The following is a 19,530-nucleotide window of genomic DNA, read 5'->3' as shown; positions in this document are numbered from 1 at the left end:
AAGAACAAATATTATGATGCATCTTAAAATTTAAAAGAAAAAAAGAAACACAACCCTTGCCTCCAGAGTATAGAGAGTGCCCCATTCAGTTGTAGTATTATTGTAGTCAGAACTGTCAGCAATTTAGAACAGAGCTGTGGCTGGGCTGCTCACTTCATTTTGCCAAAACACTCAAGAAAGATTCAGGTCCGATAAGAATGATCATTGTATCAACTGAGTTGACTCTTACCTGGGAGGCCTGTCAGCTCCCTGAGATGTGGAGTTTCTTCCACAATATTTGCTGCTAATGGGCTGCATAACTAGAGTTCAGGCTGTGCTGTATAAACAAGCCGTTCTTGTAAAACACCTTCGGAAATGACATTTTTCATCCTGTCTTACACCATTAAGATCTAGTAGGATCCTTTCACCCCCCCCCCATCATTTGTAATTGGCAAACGAAGGCACACACATTAGATTTCTTCTTTCCCAACAATTCAATAAACAAAAGACTGTGGTCAACAGTGTGTTTGGGAGTTTGGAGTAGTCTTGTGTTTAAATAAAGATAAGAGAGGAAATGCAAACCCATGAAGGCACATCTTTATTATGCCTTATGAATGTTGCCGATTACTAACGAGAATGATCTTGCTAACATAATTGCCAAATGACCAGGTCAAAATTTCTCCTGACCCTTCTGACCTTCCCTTTTCTTAGGTCTCATCACCATTTTCTCCTTTGGTGGGCACTGGCTTTCCCTGTTATAATTTTCAGGTTTTCAAAAGCTTCAGAGGAACTTTAGTAACTAAGCCATCTGAATAGTATCCATTTTTAAGTCAGCTGAAACTTCAACAATCAATGTTATAAATAGCAGCAATTACTTCTCAGAAATAAATCCAATTCATAGTTTGTGGGAAAATGTATATTCTGCTCACAGTTTTAAGTTCTCTACCTCTGGTAGCTTGTTAAATACTCTCTTCTCTATGCCTCCTTCTTGGTTTTTTTTTTTGTGAGGAAGACCAGCCCTGAGCTAACATCCAATGCCAATCCTCCTCTTTTTTGCTGAGGAAGACTGGCCCTGGGCTAACATCCGTGCCAATCTTCCTCTACTTTATATGGGACGCCGCCACATCATGGCCCAACAAGCGGTGCATTGGTGCGCACCTGGGATCCGAACGGGCGAAGCCCAGGCGGCGGTAGCGGAGTGCGCGCACTCAACAGCGTGCACCACCGGGCCAGCCCCCATGCCTCCTTCCTAACTTCCTTTCTCCTCTATTTTTGAAGCATTCTTAGTTAACAAAGTCCTGACAGTGTGACCCACAATATCTCCTTTTTCTGTGTTATTGCCCTTAATAATTAAGGTAAAGGCAGTCCCTATCTTTACCTGTTCTTACAATTACAAATAGCAATGGCTTAGAAAATACTTGCTAATATTCATTAGTAAGTCATGTGTAATTTATACAAACTACTTAATTATAGGCCCAAAATGCTAAAATTAAATTACAAAATAGAAAGATAGTACATCACTCTCACGCTTGACCCACTCACACACAGAATGGTGAGATGGCCTAGAGGGGGTGGGAGACTAGGAGAGAATTACAAGTTTGACTTTTTTTGCCTGGTAATTTATGATTATCAAACCCCTTCCCATAGAAGCAGGGAAAGAGGACAGAATTGGTCCTCAGGGATTAATCGTCAAAGCCTCCCACCATCCCTTTCCACCTTCTCCGTGGAAGGCCTTCTCCCCCCTCTGGGTAAAAGCTGGGGTCTTGCCTCCCAACTTATCTTAGGCGCTCTCGGGGAGTACAATCTTCTATGGTCACTTGAAATGGTAAATAAGATGCCCAGTTCCCTGACAATAATCAAAACTGTGAAGCTAACAAACTACCCACCCTCACCACTAACAGCCCCAACTGGAGCCTCCTTCCCGCTGCTTGCTACTGCGGGAAAGGGTAGCCCGGTCCCTCTTTCTTCCCCTGTTGGAATCATTCTCCTTTCCCCAGCTTGCTAACTCTGTTTCTGAGAGGACAGACTGAGGTGGAGAGAGGACAGACATTTGACAAGAATGGCCCCACTTTGGTGAACTGTTACAAGATGTCTTCTGCATTCTGGGCCAGCGGTCCAGACGGCTCAAGCCAACTCTTATGAGCACTTTTTATGAGGTCTTTCGAGGCCCAGCTGGGACCTTCCAATGGCACATTGCTTTGGGCAACGTGTTTTCTTCCAGCTGCTCACTCCCCTCTCAGGGCTGGGTTTTCTGCAGATCCACTCCTCAAGGCTCTCTCTGTGATGCTGTCCCAGTGCCCGTTCCCCAGGGGGTCCTCTGGTACAGGATTTTAAATGGCTCAGACCATTTGACTCATGACATTGAGTCCAGGGAAACACTCATCCTTGCCCTGCTGTCGGTGGGAGTGTAGCTAGTGCCGATGTAGAGCAGTTCTCTCTCTCTCTCTTTCTTCTCCTTCTTCTTCCCCTCCTCCTCCCTGTCCTCCTCTTCCTTCTTCTTCTTCCTCTTCCTCTCCTTCCCCTCTCCTTCTTCCTCTCCCTGCCTTTCTCTCTCCTCCCTTCTCTGCTGAAAAGCCATAGCCTCTTACCCTTAGATTCCTCAGGTGTATGTTCCCCAAATTTGAGGGGACAACATTTATTCAACCACTTTCATTAAATTTGAGGTGAGGAGAAAGCCCCCCATGCCCCATCCCCGGGAGTGAGGAAGAGGCGTAGAATCTCAGAAATATTCTGTGTCTACCCTTACTGTGAGGGTCTGAGTTCAGGAGTTGTCTAACCAGTTTTCAGAAACCTCCTCTGTAAATTCGGCACAAGGGTCTAGTCCCTCCTTTGGAATGCAGCATCTATTGAATTTTGGTGCCTCTATGGAAACTTCCAACTTAGCATTCTATTACAAGGCAAGGAAGATTTAATTTTTTTTCGTGGTAGACTAGTGTTTTCTGTTCTTCATGATAAACTATATTCATGGTGAAATTATAAAATTTAGAAAAATTCAAGAGAGCTTTTGCAACTTAGTGCAAAAGCCCAGGAGTAACCACCAAAGCACGTAAGCAAAGTTAAATTAGGAACAGACATTTATTGAACACCTATTTGGTTGGTAAAGCACTATGTTGGGTGCTTTGCACACATTATCTTATTTAGTCCTCACAATAATCTTACGAAGTGGATGTTGTTATTCCCATTTTACAGATGAGGGGACTGAGGTTCTAAAAGGTAAAGTAATTCGCCAACAATCTCCCACAAGTTAGGAGCAAAGCCTGGGCTTGAACCCAGTAAGTGGGGAATCTTTTCCTCTATATACATCTTAAACTCTATTAAGGAGAATAACCTTAACAGCTTTTAAGAAGCTTTTAGGGAAGAGGATTGTTTTTATTGTTGTTGTTGCTGTTTTTACAACTCAGTTTTCACACAAATTAGTCTTCTCATAAAGTGACTGAAAGTGATATTTTAAAGATCCTGCCACTTCCAATTCTTTCCTCTTGTCTGTAAGTATGTTTTCAAAGTTGAAACCAAATAGTAGAGCACCCAGCAGGGATCCTAATTGTAACTGACAGTGGAAAACACTGAGTAGGTAGGTATTCCCAGAGGTAGAGTACCTATCGATACCCATAATGTAGAAGCATTGAAATGTACACCTTAAAAAATTCTTTCTCACGGTTGCTCATTAAAGAAATGTGTGTCATGTATTTCTTTCAAGCTGTTCTAAGATAATTTGTCTCATATCCTGGGCTTCAGTGATGCCACCTTCAGGCACACTGACTGCCATTCCCTATGCCCACACCCATACCAGACATTGTTAATCAATCATGGCGCTGTTGCTTCCTGAACCCTGGAACTTCCAGAGCTCCAGGGAGCCAGAGCCAATTGCTTGGCATTGCCTGCAAGATTAAACGTAATTGTCCTTGGATGAGTGTCTTCCTTTAATTGAACTCCTTTTTCTGCTTATCTTTATGCCTTTACCATTCTCTGGTTCAGATTCTCTGCTAGAGCCCTTCTCAATATTCACACTTCTCTTGTTCCCCATCTTGGACATAGACAAATGCAAAAAGGCACTAGATTGCATCTTGGAAAAATAAATTTTGTTTGGGAAATAATTGTGTTCTTCTACTCTTCCTGGAATCAACATCCTAATCAGAGCTGCCAAAATAACTCTGAGTTTAACCTTAAACCTGGGACATCATGAGACTGGAATGAATGCATTACATAAAGGAGACAAAAATCGTCTCTTGGAGGAAGAGAGAGAAGTGTCTGTGGCCAGATGAGAAAGGAAGGGGAAGGTGGTTGGCTTTTTCCATTCTGATGATTGCTCACCAGTTCCTCGGCTCTCAAATGCTATAAGCTCTTTGTTCAAGAACGGACAAAGTGACACTAGTGTTAACAAAAGCCTCTTGACCAAAAAGTACTGAGGTTACACAAATATTTGGCAAAGAAGTGCCTCTGCTGATGGATTGAAAAACCTGAGGAAGTCACCGATTTACAGCATGGGCGGTTTCCTTTTCTTAAAGATATGTGCAACAAAATTACTTGTCAATTTGACGTCTGCAATTGCATTCTCCATAGCAGAGTTTAACAGCATGTCATAGACTATTACAACACGTGGCCCACCAGACGACTTGTCTGGATGCCCCGGGCTTCTGTGTTACCACCCTCAACTGCTGCTGATGACACCTACATGTTGGCAGTGAATAAATTCAGTGCATGTTCCCCTCCCTCATCATAATTCATCCCTACTGAATACCTCAACTTGACTGAGGTCCATAGGGGCAGTGGAATGATAAGCTGGTGACCCGAAGGAGTTACATGGCCCTGAATTGCTGGGATTTGCTACAATCACAAGATAATCTTTATGGTGGCTTAAATTATAATTGCTGCTGAATTAATGATAGTAACATTTACGTGCAAGCTACTCAAATTCTTATGAAAATAGGGATACAAGTGCTAATCAATACTAGTAGTCATTTTAACAATTTTTTTTTAGTTGCTCTTGCAATATGAACTTTATTCTCAGTTGTGGTTTATGTTCTTAACTCCTCTAAGGAAAAAGACAGGTGGACATGAACTGCAACAAACAAATAAGTCCCCTGTTGGAGAGGCTGGAACTCTTTTAGGTCACAAATTATCATTGCAGTACCAGTATGGGCCTGAGCCTGGTTAAAGCATTCATCCAAGATGAATTATTACTGTTAGAGTCAGGGCAAAGACATACAGGATCATTGCAAATGATGACTGAGCTATTTGCTGTGGGATTGATGGGGCAATAACTTCACTCAAAAATTTCTCAGGTAGCAACCTAAGCATAGAGTAGGCCGTGCTTTCTGAATTGAAGTGGAAGTCAACGAATCAAGCAACCCCTATGTCAAGGATTCATTGAGGCATTTTGCTTCACACTTGGATGACTACAATAGCATCCTAGCAACTGATCTCCTGGTCTGTAGTCTCTCCCCACTTCAGTCCATTCTATCCACACTGTCACATTCACACCTGAAATAGCTCCATTTCAGCACCCCTCCCCAATGCCCCCTCAAAAACCATTCATTGAAACCCCTTGCCTGGATGGAATTTGACCTTTCCAGGCTGACCTGTTACTGCTCCCCTGTCTCAACCCTCTTTTGCATCCAAATTAGTCAACACACCATCCCCCATGTTTCTCACCTCTGGGCTAGTCTCTTGTTTAGAATGGTTTCTCTGCCTTGCCAAATCCCACCCAATCTCCAAGACCCTGTTCTGCCCCCATTTCTTCTATGAAGGCTTCCTAACCATCCTCATCTTTCTTCCTCTGAAATCACTCATTCATTCCCAATCTTCTTTTGAGCACCCACCACGTGGGTATCAAGATTCTTATTGGATAGTCCTTGCCACTCGTTTGGTGCATATCATTTCTCTGTTGGATTGTTAGAATCCTTGCATGTAACGTACCTGTCTTATTGCCCACTCCTTTGCCCCAGTTTCATCTTCTTGGAGTCCTCCATGGTGTATGATGCCATGCCTTACACAGAGAAGGGTCTGCAGGTACTAGGCTGCTCTGCCCGAGTCCTCACCATCCTGGGAGAGCTGGAATTTGTCTTGCGTAGTGGCCTTGAGCAGGAATCACAGCCTACTGGCATCGTTTGCTCAGTGACATGTCCTTCTGTCAGGACATCTCCTAGCAGTAAATCTTTAGCTCTGGGAGCCAGAAACTCAAGCTCCAAAAGCTAGTCTTAGGGCGACACGTGTCTCAAAAGCATCCTCTTTCTACCTTTGCCCTCAAATCAGAGTTCCCCTAACACCTTGTCAAACCTCAGTTTTAATTTCCTGATTTAATTGAAATATGTATAGATGCAAATACTGCCCTTGAATATTAAAAGACTTTTATTTAAAATGTGATTTCCCCAGGTAAAATTGCCAACTTCTCATGGGTGCCAAGAGCCTCCACCTTGGCTGCCTCGGCTCCTCTCGTTTCTTGTCGCGATCTCTGAAGTCAGAGTCTGAGGAGGAGTTCTGGTGAAATCTGTGGAAGTGCTGAGAGGAATCAGAGCCAGCCTCAGTAAAAAAGGCACATCTGAGAATTTTTAGACAACACAGTGTGTGATCATGTCTACCCTTCGATGGATGGGAACAAATTAAAACCAGTGTGTCGTAATACACGGGGGAATATTAGAAAATTCCCCACGATGCACTGCCAAGTTTTTGACATGCTGAGATGGTGATCCCAACTCTCCTGAAAGGGGGACAAAAATGAGAAACAGGTAATTTCACAGAAGGCTCCCTGACATTAGAACCGCCCCTGACCCCACCCCCACCTCGCAGGCAAGCTCTCCTTGTTAAGGGCTTCTTCAGTCATGCCATTCCAGATCCCTCTAGCTCTGACACTAGTGCTGACACTAATCCTACCCTCAGTAAGTGACGCTAAGGCCCATGAAAGAAGAGAGGAGCGGGTGGGGAGGGACATAAGTGGCGCCATGTTTTAGTAATGTCACGTGTATTGTTTGGAAGCGAGGCTGCACATAGGGAAGAGGCTGGTGAGTCATCTGTGTTTGCCTTTCTTCTTCTTTCCACCCGGAAAGCAGGCAGAACATCTCATTACTGCGAGGCGAGCACAGACTTGTGGCAATCTTCCCGGAGCAGAATGCCTCTCTCTGCTTCACAGTGTGTTCTGTAGCTGTCAGGTGCTGTGCCTCACTCTGAAGCCTACTCCCAGGCTACTTATTCACTCTGGCTCCTAAACACGCTGACATCCTGCCTAAAATAGAACCCACAACCCTGCCACCTAAATGAATCCAGCTTCCATAGGCTTTCAACTCAGGCCAATCAGATGGAGTGAGGCTTTTCAGACCTAAGACACTGGGAGCCAGAGTGGGTGGGTCAGCTGCCTAGATTTCATAGTGCGTTGTGGAAAGGGGAAGTGTACATTCCACAGTGCAAGTGCTAAGGGGAAATATCCAGTGTGGGCGCAGGACAAGTAGTCTGCTCCCCAGGCCTCCCCACATTGCCTGTGGGGTCATAGGAACAGCCTATGAATCCTGAGCTGCTTAATGCAAGACCACTCATCAATAAAGTACTTATGCGCTCTGATCTATTGATGTGGACTCCTCCTGACCTTGCTGCCACTGATGGGACGTGCTCATTGCTGATGCTGCGGGACGGACATTGCAGGCTTGCTCGGTGAGGCTGCAGAGCTGCAAACTCCCAAAGGGACTGCTGGCCACTCTCACAGTAATTACTTGACCTTTATCAGCATCCATTGACAACTGCCATTGATAGTTGATATTCACACAGCTCCTCCATTAGGGCCATCCCACAGGGGCTTTTGTGGTGGAAACAGCGGCCAAGTGAGGAGGGAATGATTCCTCCGTCATGATCTTTGTCACTGAATGCTGTGGTCCTGTGGTTCTGCGGACCCAGTTGCATCTGGAATCCCAGTGATAGCTGAGTCTAGAAACCATTCATTCAAAAGACATTTATTGAGAAACTGTGTTCAAAGCGCTGTTTGGGGTCCTGTGAGGGTAGAACATGGAATCATTTATAACCTCAGTCCACAAGCAGCTTCTCCTCTGGTGAGAAATTGCCAACAGGATGCAGTGCCTTTTCTAAGAGCAGGTCCTCTCCAATGTCCTCCATGTAGTGGGAGCTGGGTGACGTAATAGAAAAGCAAGCATTGGGGGGTCACCCAGACCTGGACTCGCTCTGGCTCTGTCTCTTACACTCCATCAAATGACAGCTGAGCCTCCATTGTCTTATCCACTAAGTGGGAGCAGGACCAATGCCCACCTCATGGAGCTGTTGTAAGAATGGGAAATGAAATGAAACCATATACATGAAAGCACTTCCTGAGAGAGAATTATTAATATGTCTTGGTGGCCGCCAGGCCATGTCACCACAGTTCACATCTGGGAGGTGGCCCCAGAAGACAAACAGCAGAGCAGAGCTGGTTAACCATTCTGTGGTGTGTGAAGGGGAAAGCATCCAACCGCGAGCTCCGTGACTCCCCCAGGAGATTCCGCTACACTGGGAAATGTAGATCAGATTTTCGTTTTTTACAGATTAAATTGGTTCCTAACAACATATGAATATGGTCTATGTTTCTAGATCTCTAGACACCCTGTACATTTGCTGCCCTGTCCATGATCCCTTTCTCCTCAGCAGTGATTGGATCCAGCCAGGCCCCTCCTGCAATGCTCACACAATCCCTTTGTTGAAGCCAGAGGCTACTAGATGCAAAGAAAACCCTTCCCTGCCACCCGCCACAGAGGCTGTGAACCTCTAATGTTTAGGCCCCAGTTTAAAACACATTTAAAATGCACTTTTTAAAAATTTAATTTCACCTCCTTTCACCTCAGTAGCCATTTCACCTCTATTTTAAGAGTTTCAGACATCTGCCAAGTCTCTCAAGCCTTCAGAAAGCTTAGGCTCCTTGACTAATGCTGCAGAACCAGCAGGCGGCACAGCTGGGAATGGAATCCTCTCTCCCTGACCCCAGAGCCTGGGCCCTCAACCACCCGGAGCACCAGGGCACGGGGCCCCTGATCCTGCTGGGGTGTCAGGGAGCTGCCCCTGACCTTGAGAGGAGCAGGATGTCAGTGAAGGGAAGGAGGATGGAGAGAGCAGAGAACCAGGCAGAGGAAAGGATGTAAGGGAGCACACTGTGTTTGAGGAGCCCCTGTGGGGAAGGGAGGCAGCTCCCCAGCTAGATCGGGGCCTTGAGTGCCGTGAGAAGTCCATCCTCCATCCAAGAAAACAGATGTCTGTGCTGCCCTGGCAGAAATAACATTTCTGCCCTCACTGATGCTTGTTTTTATTTTTAAATAAGATGTATTCTCCTTCCCTCCATGCACTTGGTCCCTGTGTGCTTCTCTCTCCTTCAGATGCTCATCCTCTGCCACTTTTTCCCCACACCCACGTCTCCAGATCTGTTCACAGATTCTGAATCGGCTCTCGGGGAGCCTCCTGCAGAGACCAGGGCATGCGTGATCTTCAGTTGTGTGCAGACCCTGAGCAGAGCCCGGCGCCTCACCTTTGGGTCTGTCTCTTGCAGATTATTGGGACCATTCCTCTGATGCCAAATCCGGGGTCATCGAGCCAAGCAGCGAGCGGCACTCAGGGCCTTCAAGTGCAGCCAATCACCCCCCAGCTCCTGACAAACGCCCAGGGCCAGATCATCGCCACGGTCATCGGGAACCAGATCTTGCCAGTGATCAACACCCAGGGCATCACGCTCTCACCCATCAAGCCCGGCCAGCAGGTAAAGCTCCATGTCCATGCAGCAGAGTGAGTCCAGTCACACCTCTCCTTTCCACCTTTCTTCTGTTTGGTCTCAATCAATGGAAAGTAATTCTTAAATTACAAAATATTTCATCCCATGAATCCTAATATATCAATACTATAAAAAGGCAAGTAGCCTTTTATTTTTCATTCTTAGTGAATCTGGGTGATAACTAAATAGCTCTCTAGTCTAAAAATATGAATATATTAAATTCTAAACAGTGATAGTGGCCTAAAATTCAAAAGGGATATGTTCTTATTTGTCTATGCTTGTGATACTTAATTTCCAGACAATTTTTAAAGTGGAGTCAAGAAGAAACTAAAACACTAATGCCTTAACTGTAAATGAAAAAAATTATTGAAGACCAAGGGATCTCAACTTGATGCTACTGAGACTGCTGCCTACAAATTAGGGAATGAAAAAGAGGAAGTTCTGCTTGGTTGAATTTCATTAAAACCATGACAATCTAGTTCATTTTTTCATTCAAATATCAATCAGGCACTTCCTGTGTGTTATGCTAGTGGCTGGGTACACAGCACTGAAGAAAAAGACATGGTCCCTGACCTCATAGAGCTTCTGGTTAATTGACTCCTCCAACAAACATTTTTGATAACCCACTGTATAGCAGGCGCCTGCTAAATGCTAAGAAAAGAGCGATGCTTCCTGATTTTAAGGAGCTCATAGTCTTGTAGAGAATACAGATACGTCAGCAGAGCCCCATTGTGCAATAAAACAGAAAACGTCCTATAACAGAACAGGTGTGCACAAAGTTTAGCATTATCACAGAAATGAGAGTGACCAACTTTGTCCAGAGAGTTTTGAGTCCTCACAGAGAAAATGGTTTGGGGATTGAGTCTTGATGGATAAGTGAGAGTTAACCAGGTGAAAGATGGGTTAACAACATTTCAGGAAGTGGGAACAAGCAGGCACAAAGTCAGGGAAATGTGAAGGAGGATGGGGTGTTGAGAAACAAGAGAAAGGTTCATGTGATTGGAGCATACAGGGAGACTGAGGATAGTCGTGGAAAAGCCTCCATAAACAAGCTGAAAAGGACGGACCTTGTCTCTGTGTGATCTTGAATACAAAATGCATCATCTTTGTGCTCCAGTTTTCTCATCTGTAAAATGAGGATACACCAGTACCTACCCCACTGAGCGGTTGTGAGGATTAAGTGAGCTAATGTATATATGAACTGGTTAGAATAGTGCCTGGCACACAGTAAGCGCTTATATAATCATGATGATGGCAATGCTGCTGCTGATTTACCCTGCAGCCCTCAGAATCTGTAAGAGATATTTAAAGAGGCGAATAGCATGCTCAGTTTTATTTTTCAAGAAAACAACTCTTGTAGTAGATGGAGGTTGAACTGAACTGGTGAAACATCTATTGTATACAAACCATTTAGGAGACCATAGCAAATCACAAACAGGAATTCATGAGAGCATGTGCTAGACAGTTGAAACTAAGGGTCTGGAATTGTAGTAGAGCTCAGGAGAGGAGAGCTAGATCTAAGAGTCAGGAGTACATACATTGTAGCTAAAAACAAATGAGACGTTCAGAGAAAGCATGAGGAGCAAAGGAAGGAAGGAAGACAAAGGAGTCATCATGGGAAACACCAGCTTTTAAGGAACAGAAGAGGAAGGGAGAGAGAGAAGAAACCTTGGTTAAGTAGGAGAGGAGCCCAGAGTGTGGTGACCTAGCATCAAAGAGTTTTCAAAAAGTAGGAAGTGGGCAAGAGTGTCAAATGCTGCAGAGATGAAGTCAGGTAAAGCAATGGAGAAACATCAGATCCTCTATTTCTTCATTGTAATGTTTTAAAGTCTAGGTTGTCTCTGTTCAAAACAAGGTGTCCCATTAACTGTGTAAGTTAAGAAGCAAGAGATGGGCAAGGCTAAGACCCAGATTTACAGTTGGAGGGTGCACTAACAAAGGCTCCATGAATTTTTGGGAAACTGCATACTGTAAAGCACTTAGCAAGGAAATAAAATACAAAGGAAAGGGGAGGAAGAATGCACTGATACCTCATTCATCTACAACAAAACAGAAGTATCCTTCCAGAGACCTCAGCCCTTTCCTCCATTTGGCTTCTGATCCAACCATGAAAAGACCCCATTCTTAGTGGCACTCGAAGGCTGTGCTTGGAAAATCCATTTGCTTGTTCAATCAATATAAAAAATCTATTTAACAGAAATACTTATTGACCACCTACTATTTGTCAGGCACTGTACCAGGAAGCTAGGCTGGTGGGCAAGACAGATACCGTTGAGCCCTTCCTTCATGGAGTTTACAGTCTAGTGAGAGAGAGAGACATTCATCAAAGACTTGCACAAATATGTACCTAAGATCTGCAGTAAGTGCTGTGAGGGAGAAGTGAGGGGATCTATGAGAGTGTCCAGCAAGAAGACCTCCTCCAGGAAGAGGGTCAAAACACCAGGAAGAACCTAGCCAGGTCTGAACACACTTCCCAGAGACAGAGACCTCTGTCTTCCTCCCTCTGATTCCCACTCTAAATCTAAACCACAGAGGCCACTCTCTAGCCTGGGCAGCCAAGTTTCCCAGCCACCCTCCTCTTCCTCAGCTTTATCGCAGGCAGCCCCTGTCTCTCAGATGGTTTATTTATTTTACTATTTACAAGATTCCACTGGATTATCTGCTTTCTAAATAGTTCCCCAAAGAAGGCAAGATTCTCTATCTTTCGTTGGCTTTTTAAGCCCTAGTTCAGTCTGTTCAAACTTATGTTCAAAATTAACCCCAGGGGGAAAAATGAGGAGATTGGCCTCTTTTCATATAATCTGCTAAAAAGTATTTCCATCAACAAAGCCAAGTTATAAATTTCCAAAAAAGTGATGAATTAGTTAGAAATCCTCAACACTTAATACAAAGTAGCTCTTACTCTCGCTTGAATTTCAAAGGAGGGTGTGTGGGTGATAGACTATTGCTGTTACATAAAATTATAGCTCTAGATTTGAGGTAGTACAGTTTTGATCCAGGAGAAGGACCTAACCAAGAAATGGCAAATAAGAGGCAGGTGTGGTGCCGCTCCTCAACTCCTTGCCCACAGTAGACATCATTAGTCCATTTCCATAGTCTCTGTCATGAGCACAGACATACCACAGAAGTTTTCTCACACCACACTTGTTGGCTTCTGGAATGAAACCTCATTACCACGGCAGGAACATCTGATCCTCTGCTGGTCTAACCACCACCACCATCCTCTTCATCATAGAATTGGAGATCTAGCAACTGGGAAGAAACAGCCAGCTTCTTGGGGATGTGCCTTGCAAATCTAATTCATGTCAGCTACAACCAACATCCCAGAGAGTGGGACTCCCCTCACTCTGTATGTGCAGGCACTTCTCATGTATGTGCATGCTGAGAGAACATGTGAGCACAGCTTAAAGAGTGACATGTGAACTTTCCTGAATCCCCAAGTCACAGCAGGCACCAACGAGCCCATGGCTCTTGTTCAAGGCATATGCCAGTGGTCTATCCTACTCCCAGAAAGAACAAGGGAACCAATGGTGAAGATGGTCAGAAATATCAGGGAAATGGTGGAAATAGATGAGTGACTATTGCTATTTCTTGGCATCAGCTCTATTTGAAACACCTTGGAACGAGCAGTAGAGTTAACAAGTTGGATGAATCGACAGGAAATGCACAAGTCTGAGTCCCAGATATAAAAGCTGTGATTCTGAGGATAGCGGACCATAAAAGCCCAGAGTCAAAAAGTAAAAAGCTCAGAGCTAGAGATATAAGGATAGTGGTCTTCAATTTTTTCTTTAAATATTATCATTTGCTTTGAAGAAATATAACATGGACAACCACAAAAAATAAAGGATTTCTATCATGCAGTGGATAAGTTTCTCAATTTATTTTTTCATATGATTTATGATGAATGCTTGATCTCACAAGAGCATAGTTTCACAGTAAAATAGGTCATAAATTACAGGTGCAGAGAGTTCCCTAACCTACTCTCAGAAGGAAATCCACTTTCATGGCATGACCTACAGGGCTCTCTGACCAGACAACCAAGATGATTTGTTTTAATTTAACAAAAATAATTACATATTTAATTTAACTTTTACACCTGCCTATCATTAATTAAAAGAGCCTGAATAAAATGTGAGTGGAGTGTCAACTACTCTTGATGGTGATTTATTCCAATGATGAAAGATTTAGAACTTGCAAAGTTATCATCTGAAAAACAAACAATATTAAAAAAAAAACAAAACCAAGATCCAATAGCACTAGATATGACTTCCACAGTATCACATCAGAGATCTTTGGTGAGCAATGCAAGAAAATAAAAGTCAGAAAAGAACTAGATTAAAAAAAAGAGAGAGAGAGAAGTATCTTTTTGAGCACAAAAAAAATTACTTAATATAGAAATATTTGGTGGAGCTCAAAAACAACCTTTTGTTCCCTCCTTGGGATCCTGGACTGCTGTGGGTTATGGTGAACTCCCCGCCAAAGTCAGAGGGGATTCATCCAGATCCCCCTGGTCTGCCTTTACTATCCTGTAACTGTGAATTAATGATTTCTTCATAAATGGCACAAACATCATTTTTGTGTGTATTTATTCTTCCTTTGACTAAATCCCAACAAAAGTTAGCCAGAGTTTTTAGTGTCATTAAGAGGGTAGGGACATTTGAAAGGAAAAATGTTGCAATTTGTAAAATCAAAGCATTGAAATTTTTCAGAACTTAAATACCATACCTTTTTCTAAGAGAAGCTCCTTCTGAAACCTTGTATGGTCCCGCAACCAGCAGCATCAGCATCACCTGGAAAAAACTTGTCAGAAACACAATTTCTTGAGCCCCCTCTGAACCTACTGCATCAGAAACTCTGGGGGTGGGGCCCAGGAATCTGTTTTAACGGCCCCACAAGTGATTCTGACAGATGCTAAATCTTGAGAACCACTGATTTAATTTCTCTTCAGGCTATTATAAGGCACACAGTACATAGAAAAATGCCAGCCAGTACCGGGAAGGAGGGAGAGAGAGTCACGGTGTCCTCCTGCATGCTCCTGCTTCTGCTCGACCTCTCAGAGTTATGTTCACCTTCTCCATTGCACCACATGGGAATTTAGCCTGGTCATTATGGCTCCCCGACATATTTGTAAAAGGCCAGATCTCTTCCATTTAGTATTTGCATATTTGGAGAGTTTTTTCCTCCTCAAATGAATTTCTCTAGATTTAATCCCATTTGAATTTTACTGTATATATGCATTCACTTTTCCAACTTGTCTAGCATGTTCTGCGTTTTATTCCATTTGCCAAGACACTTGTCACCCTCACTTATTTTTATATCAATCATGAATTTAATTAGAAGATGTTTTATTCCAGAAACTAAAACATTATTAAGGATATACTGTGTTGCACATGGAAGATACGTGGGGAGTAGTGGCACAGAAAATCAAGAAAGCCTTTAAAGTGTGCTTGTACTTGAGTCTATTTTTGTTGAATATAATAAACACCCCTGGCAGTGTCAACCAACACAAACTACCTGGGGAAGCCAGCCTATAAGAGGCAGCAGGAAGCTGCCTTTTCAGACTCTCAATCCTGTTCTTCCCTGTTTCTCATTCCCTGTTTGGCATGGACATCGTTCCCTCCTTCTCTGGATAATGCAAAGCTGCAGGCTAACAGGAGCTACCCTTTCCCTCTCTCCTTTTTTGTTGACTCTCCATGCTCTCAGCCTGTATTAATCTGCTAGGGCTGCCATAACAAAGTACCACAGACCAAGTGGTTTAAACAACCGACATTTATTGTCTCACGGTTCTGGAGGCTAGAAGTCTGAGATCAAAGTGTCGGCAGCGTTGGTTTCTTCTGAGGCCTCTCTCCTTGGCTTGCAGAGGGCTGTCTTCTCTTTGTGTCCTCACACAGTCTTTCCTCTGTTCTTGTCCGGGTCCTAATTTCCTCTTCTTATAAGGACACCAGTCATATTACATTAGGGCCCACCCTAATGTAATGTTTCATGAAGTAGCTTTTCATATTTGTTATATATATGTATAAATAGTTAGGCATAAAATTTCTAAAGATTAATGCACCAAAGTCATTAAACTAAGAGTAGCAAAGATAGGGCTATTCTTACAGTTTACCTCAAAGAATTGCAGTTTTAGGGATGGGAGGCAACAGAAGTGGTACCTCTAATGTCCTCTTTTTCTGATGGAAGAAGTTATGAAAGAGAGGCCAATCTCTGCAATGATTTTGATATGAACAATAAGCCTGTATATCTGGGCTTATAAGGGATTCTGGAGTTAACAGACACATGTCTACACAGGCAATTGGAATGAGATATATGGGCTCCATCAGGGTGTTACTGCTTATATAATCTTGATTCTTAACAAGTTAAAACCTTTCAGAATTTTTATTGGTTTTTCTGAACTGTCTGGTTGAACTCTGGTGGGTAAGCAAGACCCCAATGTCCTAAAAAAAAAAAAATGCTTATTTACTTTGGAAGAAATGTATCTTTCTGAGATTCTTAGGTATCTTAGATTCATCTCTCTCTGATCATGTAGACATAGAACAAGCTCTTAAAAGAACTATTTTATTTTCCTCTTGGATTTCTTCTCCTGCAGAGTTTAATGCATAAGCCCTAGCTTGCTTTAGTGACTCCTAAGTGAGACTGCAGCCTAGTAATTTTTATCTTTACTGAGTTGTGTCTGAAGAAGAAAAATTTAAATTGGTTATTCTCTTACCCAGTTTCTTGATGGTATTTACCACACCCAGGGCCAATAAAATATTGATGGAATGGTAAAACTGAAGACTATCTCATGACTCAGTAACTCAAAACTGTGAAAAGCTTTTGTCAAGTAACAATATTTAGAAGGACAACTCAATAAGTTCAAGGGGGTAGACTGACATGCAAATATCCATCACATTTTATTAAGCAAATTAAAAATAGATTTAATCTTTAATATGTGTCCCTACAGAAGAAAACTTACTGGATTCAATTGTTGATTATGTGTTCAGCAGATTGGCTAATTACTTTAGGCATATGCTTGATGCATATTAATTTGTGCTCCTTGTCAGTTATACTATCTTTGGTTCACAATCCAGCCTCCACTTAGCACAGTTGAGTAACAATAAGGATGCTCACTTGAAATGTAGCTGCAAGCAGTTCTGAAGGGGGGCAGCATGGCATCCTGGAAAGACCCCTGAACTGTGGGGTGGGAGCCTGGATTCTAATGTTGACCAGACCACACGGTCTTGGGCCCATCATTTACTTCTCATGATCATGCTAGGTACATCTGCCACGTAGAGATATCATGTGGGTCTGGGGAGCAAATGCATTACCATAAGGGACCAGAAGAGGAAACAGCTCCTTAAGCACATTTCCAAAGTAGCACTTTACTAACAGTTGTTTGAAGGTAAAATGTTAATCGGTGGTTAACCCTTTAGGGAATTAAAAAGACTGACAATCCCAAGTGTTGGTAAGGATGTGGAACAGCTGGAATTCTCGTACATTGCTGGTGGGAATATAATGCTACTACCACTTGGTAGTTTCTTAAAAAGTTAAACATGCATTTATAGTATGATGCAGTAATTCCACAATTCCACTCCTAGGTATTTACATAAAAAAAATGAAAACACAGGTATACACAAAGACTTGTATATAAACATTTATAACAACTTTATTCATAATAGCCCCAAACTGGAAATAACCCAAATGTCCATCAACAGATGTATGGATAAACCATCTGTGGCATAAATATAGATATATACACTATAGATATATACTGTATATACTGTTCAACAATAAAAAGGAATGAGCTACTGATACATGCAACAAAATGGATGAATCTCAAAACAGTATCTGAGCAAAAAAAAAAAACAGATAAAAAAAGAGTACATACTGTATGATTCCATTTCTAGAATCATGCCAAACAAGTCCGTTGTGACAGAAAGCAGAACAGTTGTTGTCTGGGTCCAGGCGTTGGGGGGAAAATTGATTGCAAAGGGGATGGGGGAACTTCGTGGAACAATGAGAAGGTTCTATATCTTGATTATGATGGTGATTTCACAGATGTATACATTTGACAAAACTCATCAAACTATATGCTTGAAATGGGTGTATTTTATTATGTGTAAATTATATCTCAATAAAGTTGAATGAAAAAATGAACACACGCACGTGCGCGCGCACACACACACATTGGGAAAGCAGTGACAAATGTGAAGTTGAAACATCCCTGGCTGGCTCTCAGAGACTGAGAAAGTGGTCAAATATTGGTGCCTGTTTTGTAGTTGGCTCTGCCACCAAAGTTCAAGGCCTGACCTGATTCTACTTCCAGGCTGACTTCCTTTTATAAAAACATTGCTACACCTCTGTGAGTAGGGCTATGGAGGCACTTTGTAAACCAAAAGTGCTATATCCCATCAACAAAGGTGGCCATGGCTGAGGCTAATTGTGCATCTATTCAGGGTCTGGGGCTGCCCTTTGTGTCGGCTTTCTGAGGGGGCAGCACACAGATCGAGAGAGATCCCTCCCGTGGCCTCCAAGGGGACCTGGCACCTGCAATCATTTCCCTCTCCTCTCTCCTTCCTCTCCTCAGCTGAGCTCCTCTCACCTCTCAGAACAACAATCCTTTGATAACCTGTAAAGGACTCATGAATAAATGGACATAAAGGCACACTAAATTTTAAAAAATTAAGTTAATTCTTCCTTGCGGCCTTGTGACTAAGAGCTAGAGCCCCAAGGTTACGCTTCACGTGTGCGGAGACTGGCTCCTCCACAACTACCGGAGGGGCCTACAAAGTCCTTTAAACTCTCCGTGCCTTGGCCTCTGTGTTCTCAAAAGAGGGGTCAAAAGAACACCCACTTCACAGGCTGACAGGAGCATTAAATGAGGAAAGGCATGAAAGTCCTTAAAACGCAGAGTAAGAAAGTGACAACTGAGAGCTACAAATATCCCTCGATACTTTTTTCCTGACTGCCCCAACTTCTCTTTCAATTTTCTATAGGATATCAGAGCATTTCTCTCAACTGCACAGTAATCTACCCAGACCCTTTGATCTGGGAGAGCACAAAGTCCCTAATCACTCAGCCTAAATTGGAACTTCCCTAAAAATACTAGTTACATAAGACAAAATGGTTGGGCACTGCTGCACGTTTAAGACTGAGTTTTGCATTCCGAGTTGATTGGAAGCTTTCTATTTTATCTATACATACTTGAGAAGCCTGTCAAGTGCGACGTAATAGTATAAACAGGCAGAAAGAATCCAGCCACAAGCCATGGTCGAGAAATGTAGAAAATTGGGTACTCCTGCAAGCCAAGTAGGGAATTAATAATATATTTAGAATTACTAATCAAATGCCTGTCAAGCAAGCAGCAACATATTTTATACCAAAAAAATCCTGCCTGTTGGGTAGAGTGTACAGTCTTCCTGAGAAGTGTATATTCTTGGAAATAAAATGATTCAACCCCAGATGAAACTTCTGTTCCCCGGCATTTTCCCCTAATTTTTCATTCGTGTATTTTTTACATCCCCCCATGTAGCTCCACCAACCCTCCCAGACGTCAGTGGGTCAAGCAGCCTCCCAAAGCAGCCTTCTGCACCTGGCTCACAGCCAAGCATCCATGTCTCAAAGTCCCGTCCGGCAGGCTTCCTCTTCTTCCTCCTCATCCTCCTCTTCTTCAGCTTTGAGCGTGGGCCAGTTAGTCAGCAGTAAGTATCCCTTCTGGCTCGGTTAAATCAGGTGGCCTTCCTGTTGCCTATTTGCAATGCCTTCCCTCCTCTCTCCCCCCCCCCCCATACCCTCCCTTTCTCTCTCTCTCTCATTCTTTCAACCTCGAAGAGGAATTTCCTGGC

The 19,530-nt window shown here is 43.1% G+C and overlaps 1 protein-coding gene across 3 annotated transcripts in view; it reads left to right on the top strand.

Annotated features, from left to right (window-relative positions):
• The window catches only part of POU6F2 (POU class 6 homeobox 2), a 467,650-nt gene that overhangs the window by 434,746 nt on the left and 13,374 nt on the right, over positions 1-19,530 (top strand). For all 3 annotated transcript variants that reach the window (XM_087435729.1, XM_087435666.1, XM_004441473.2), the window contains 2 exons: positions 9,491-9,697; positions 19,218-19,386. In XM_087435729.1, the coding sequence (XP_087291855.1) occupies positions 9,491-9,697; positions 19,218-19,386 (376 nt within the window). The remainder of the gene's footprint in view (positions 1-9,490; positions 9,698-19,217; positions 19,387-19,530) is intronic.

Source organism: Ceratotherium simum, chromosome 1 (genome assembly GCF_057802395.1).
Source record: "Ceratotherium simum simum isolate JZ-2026a chromosome 1, ASM5780239v1, whole genome shotgun sequence".
NCBI classification, from domain to species: Eukaryota; Metazoa; Chordata; class Mammalia; order Perissodactyla; family Rhinocerotidae; genus Ceratotherium; species Ceratotherium simum.
This window is presented reverse-complemented; position numbering and strand designations above follow the sequence as displayed.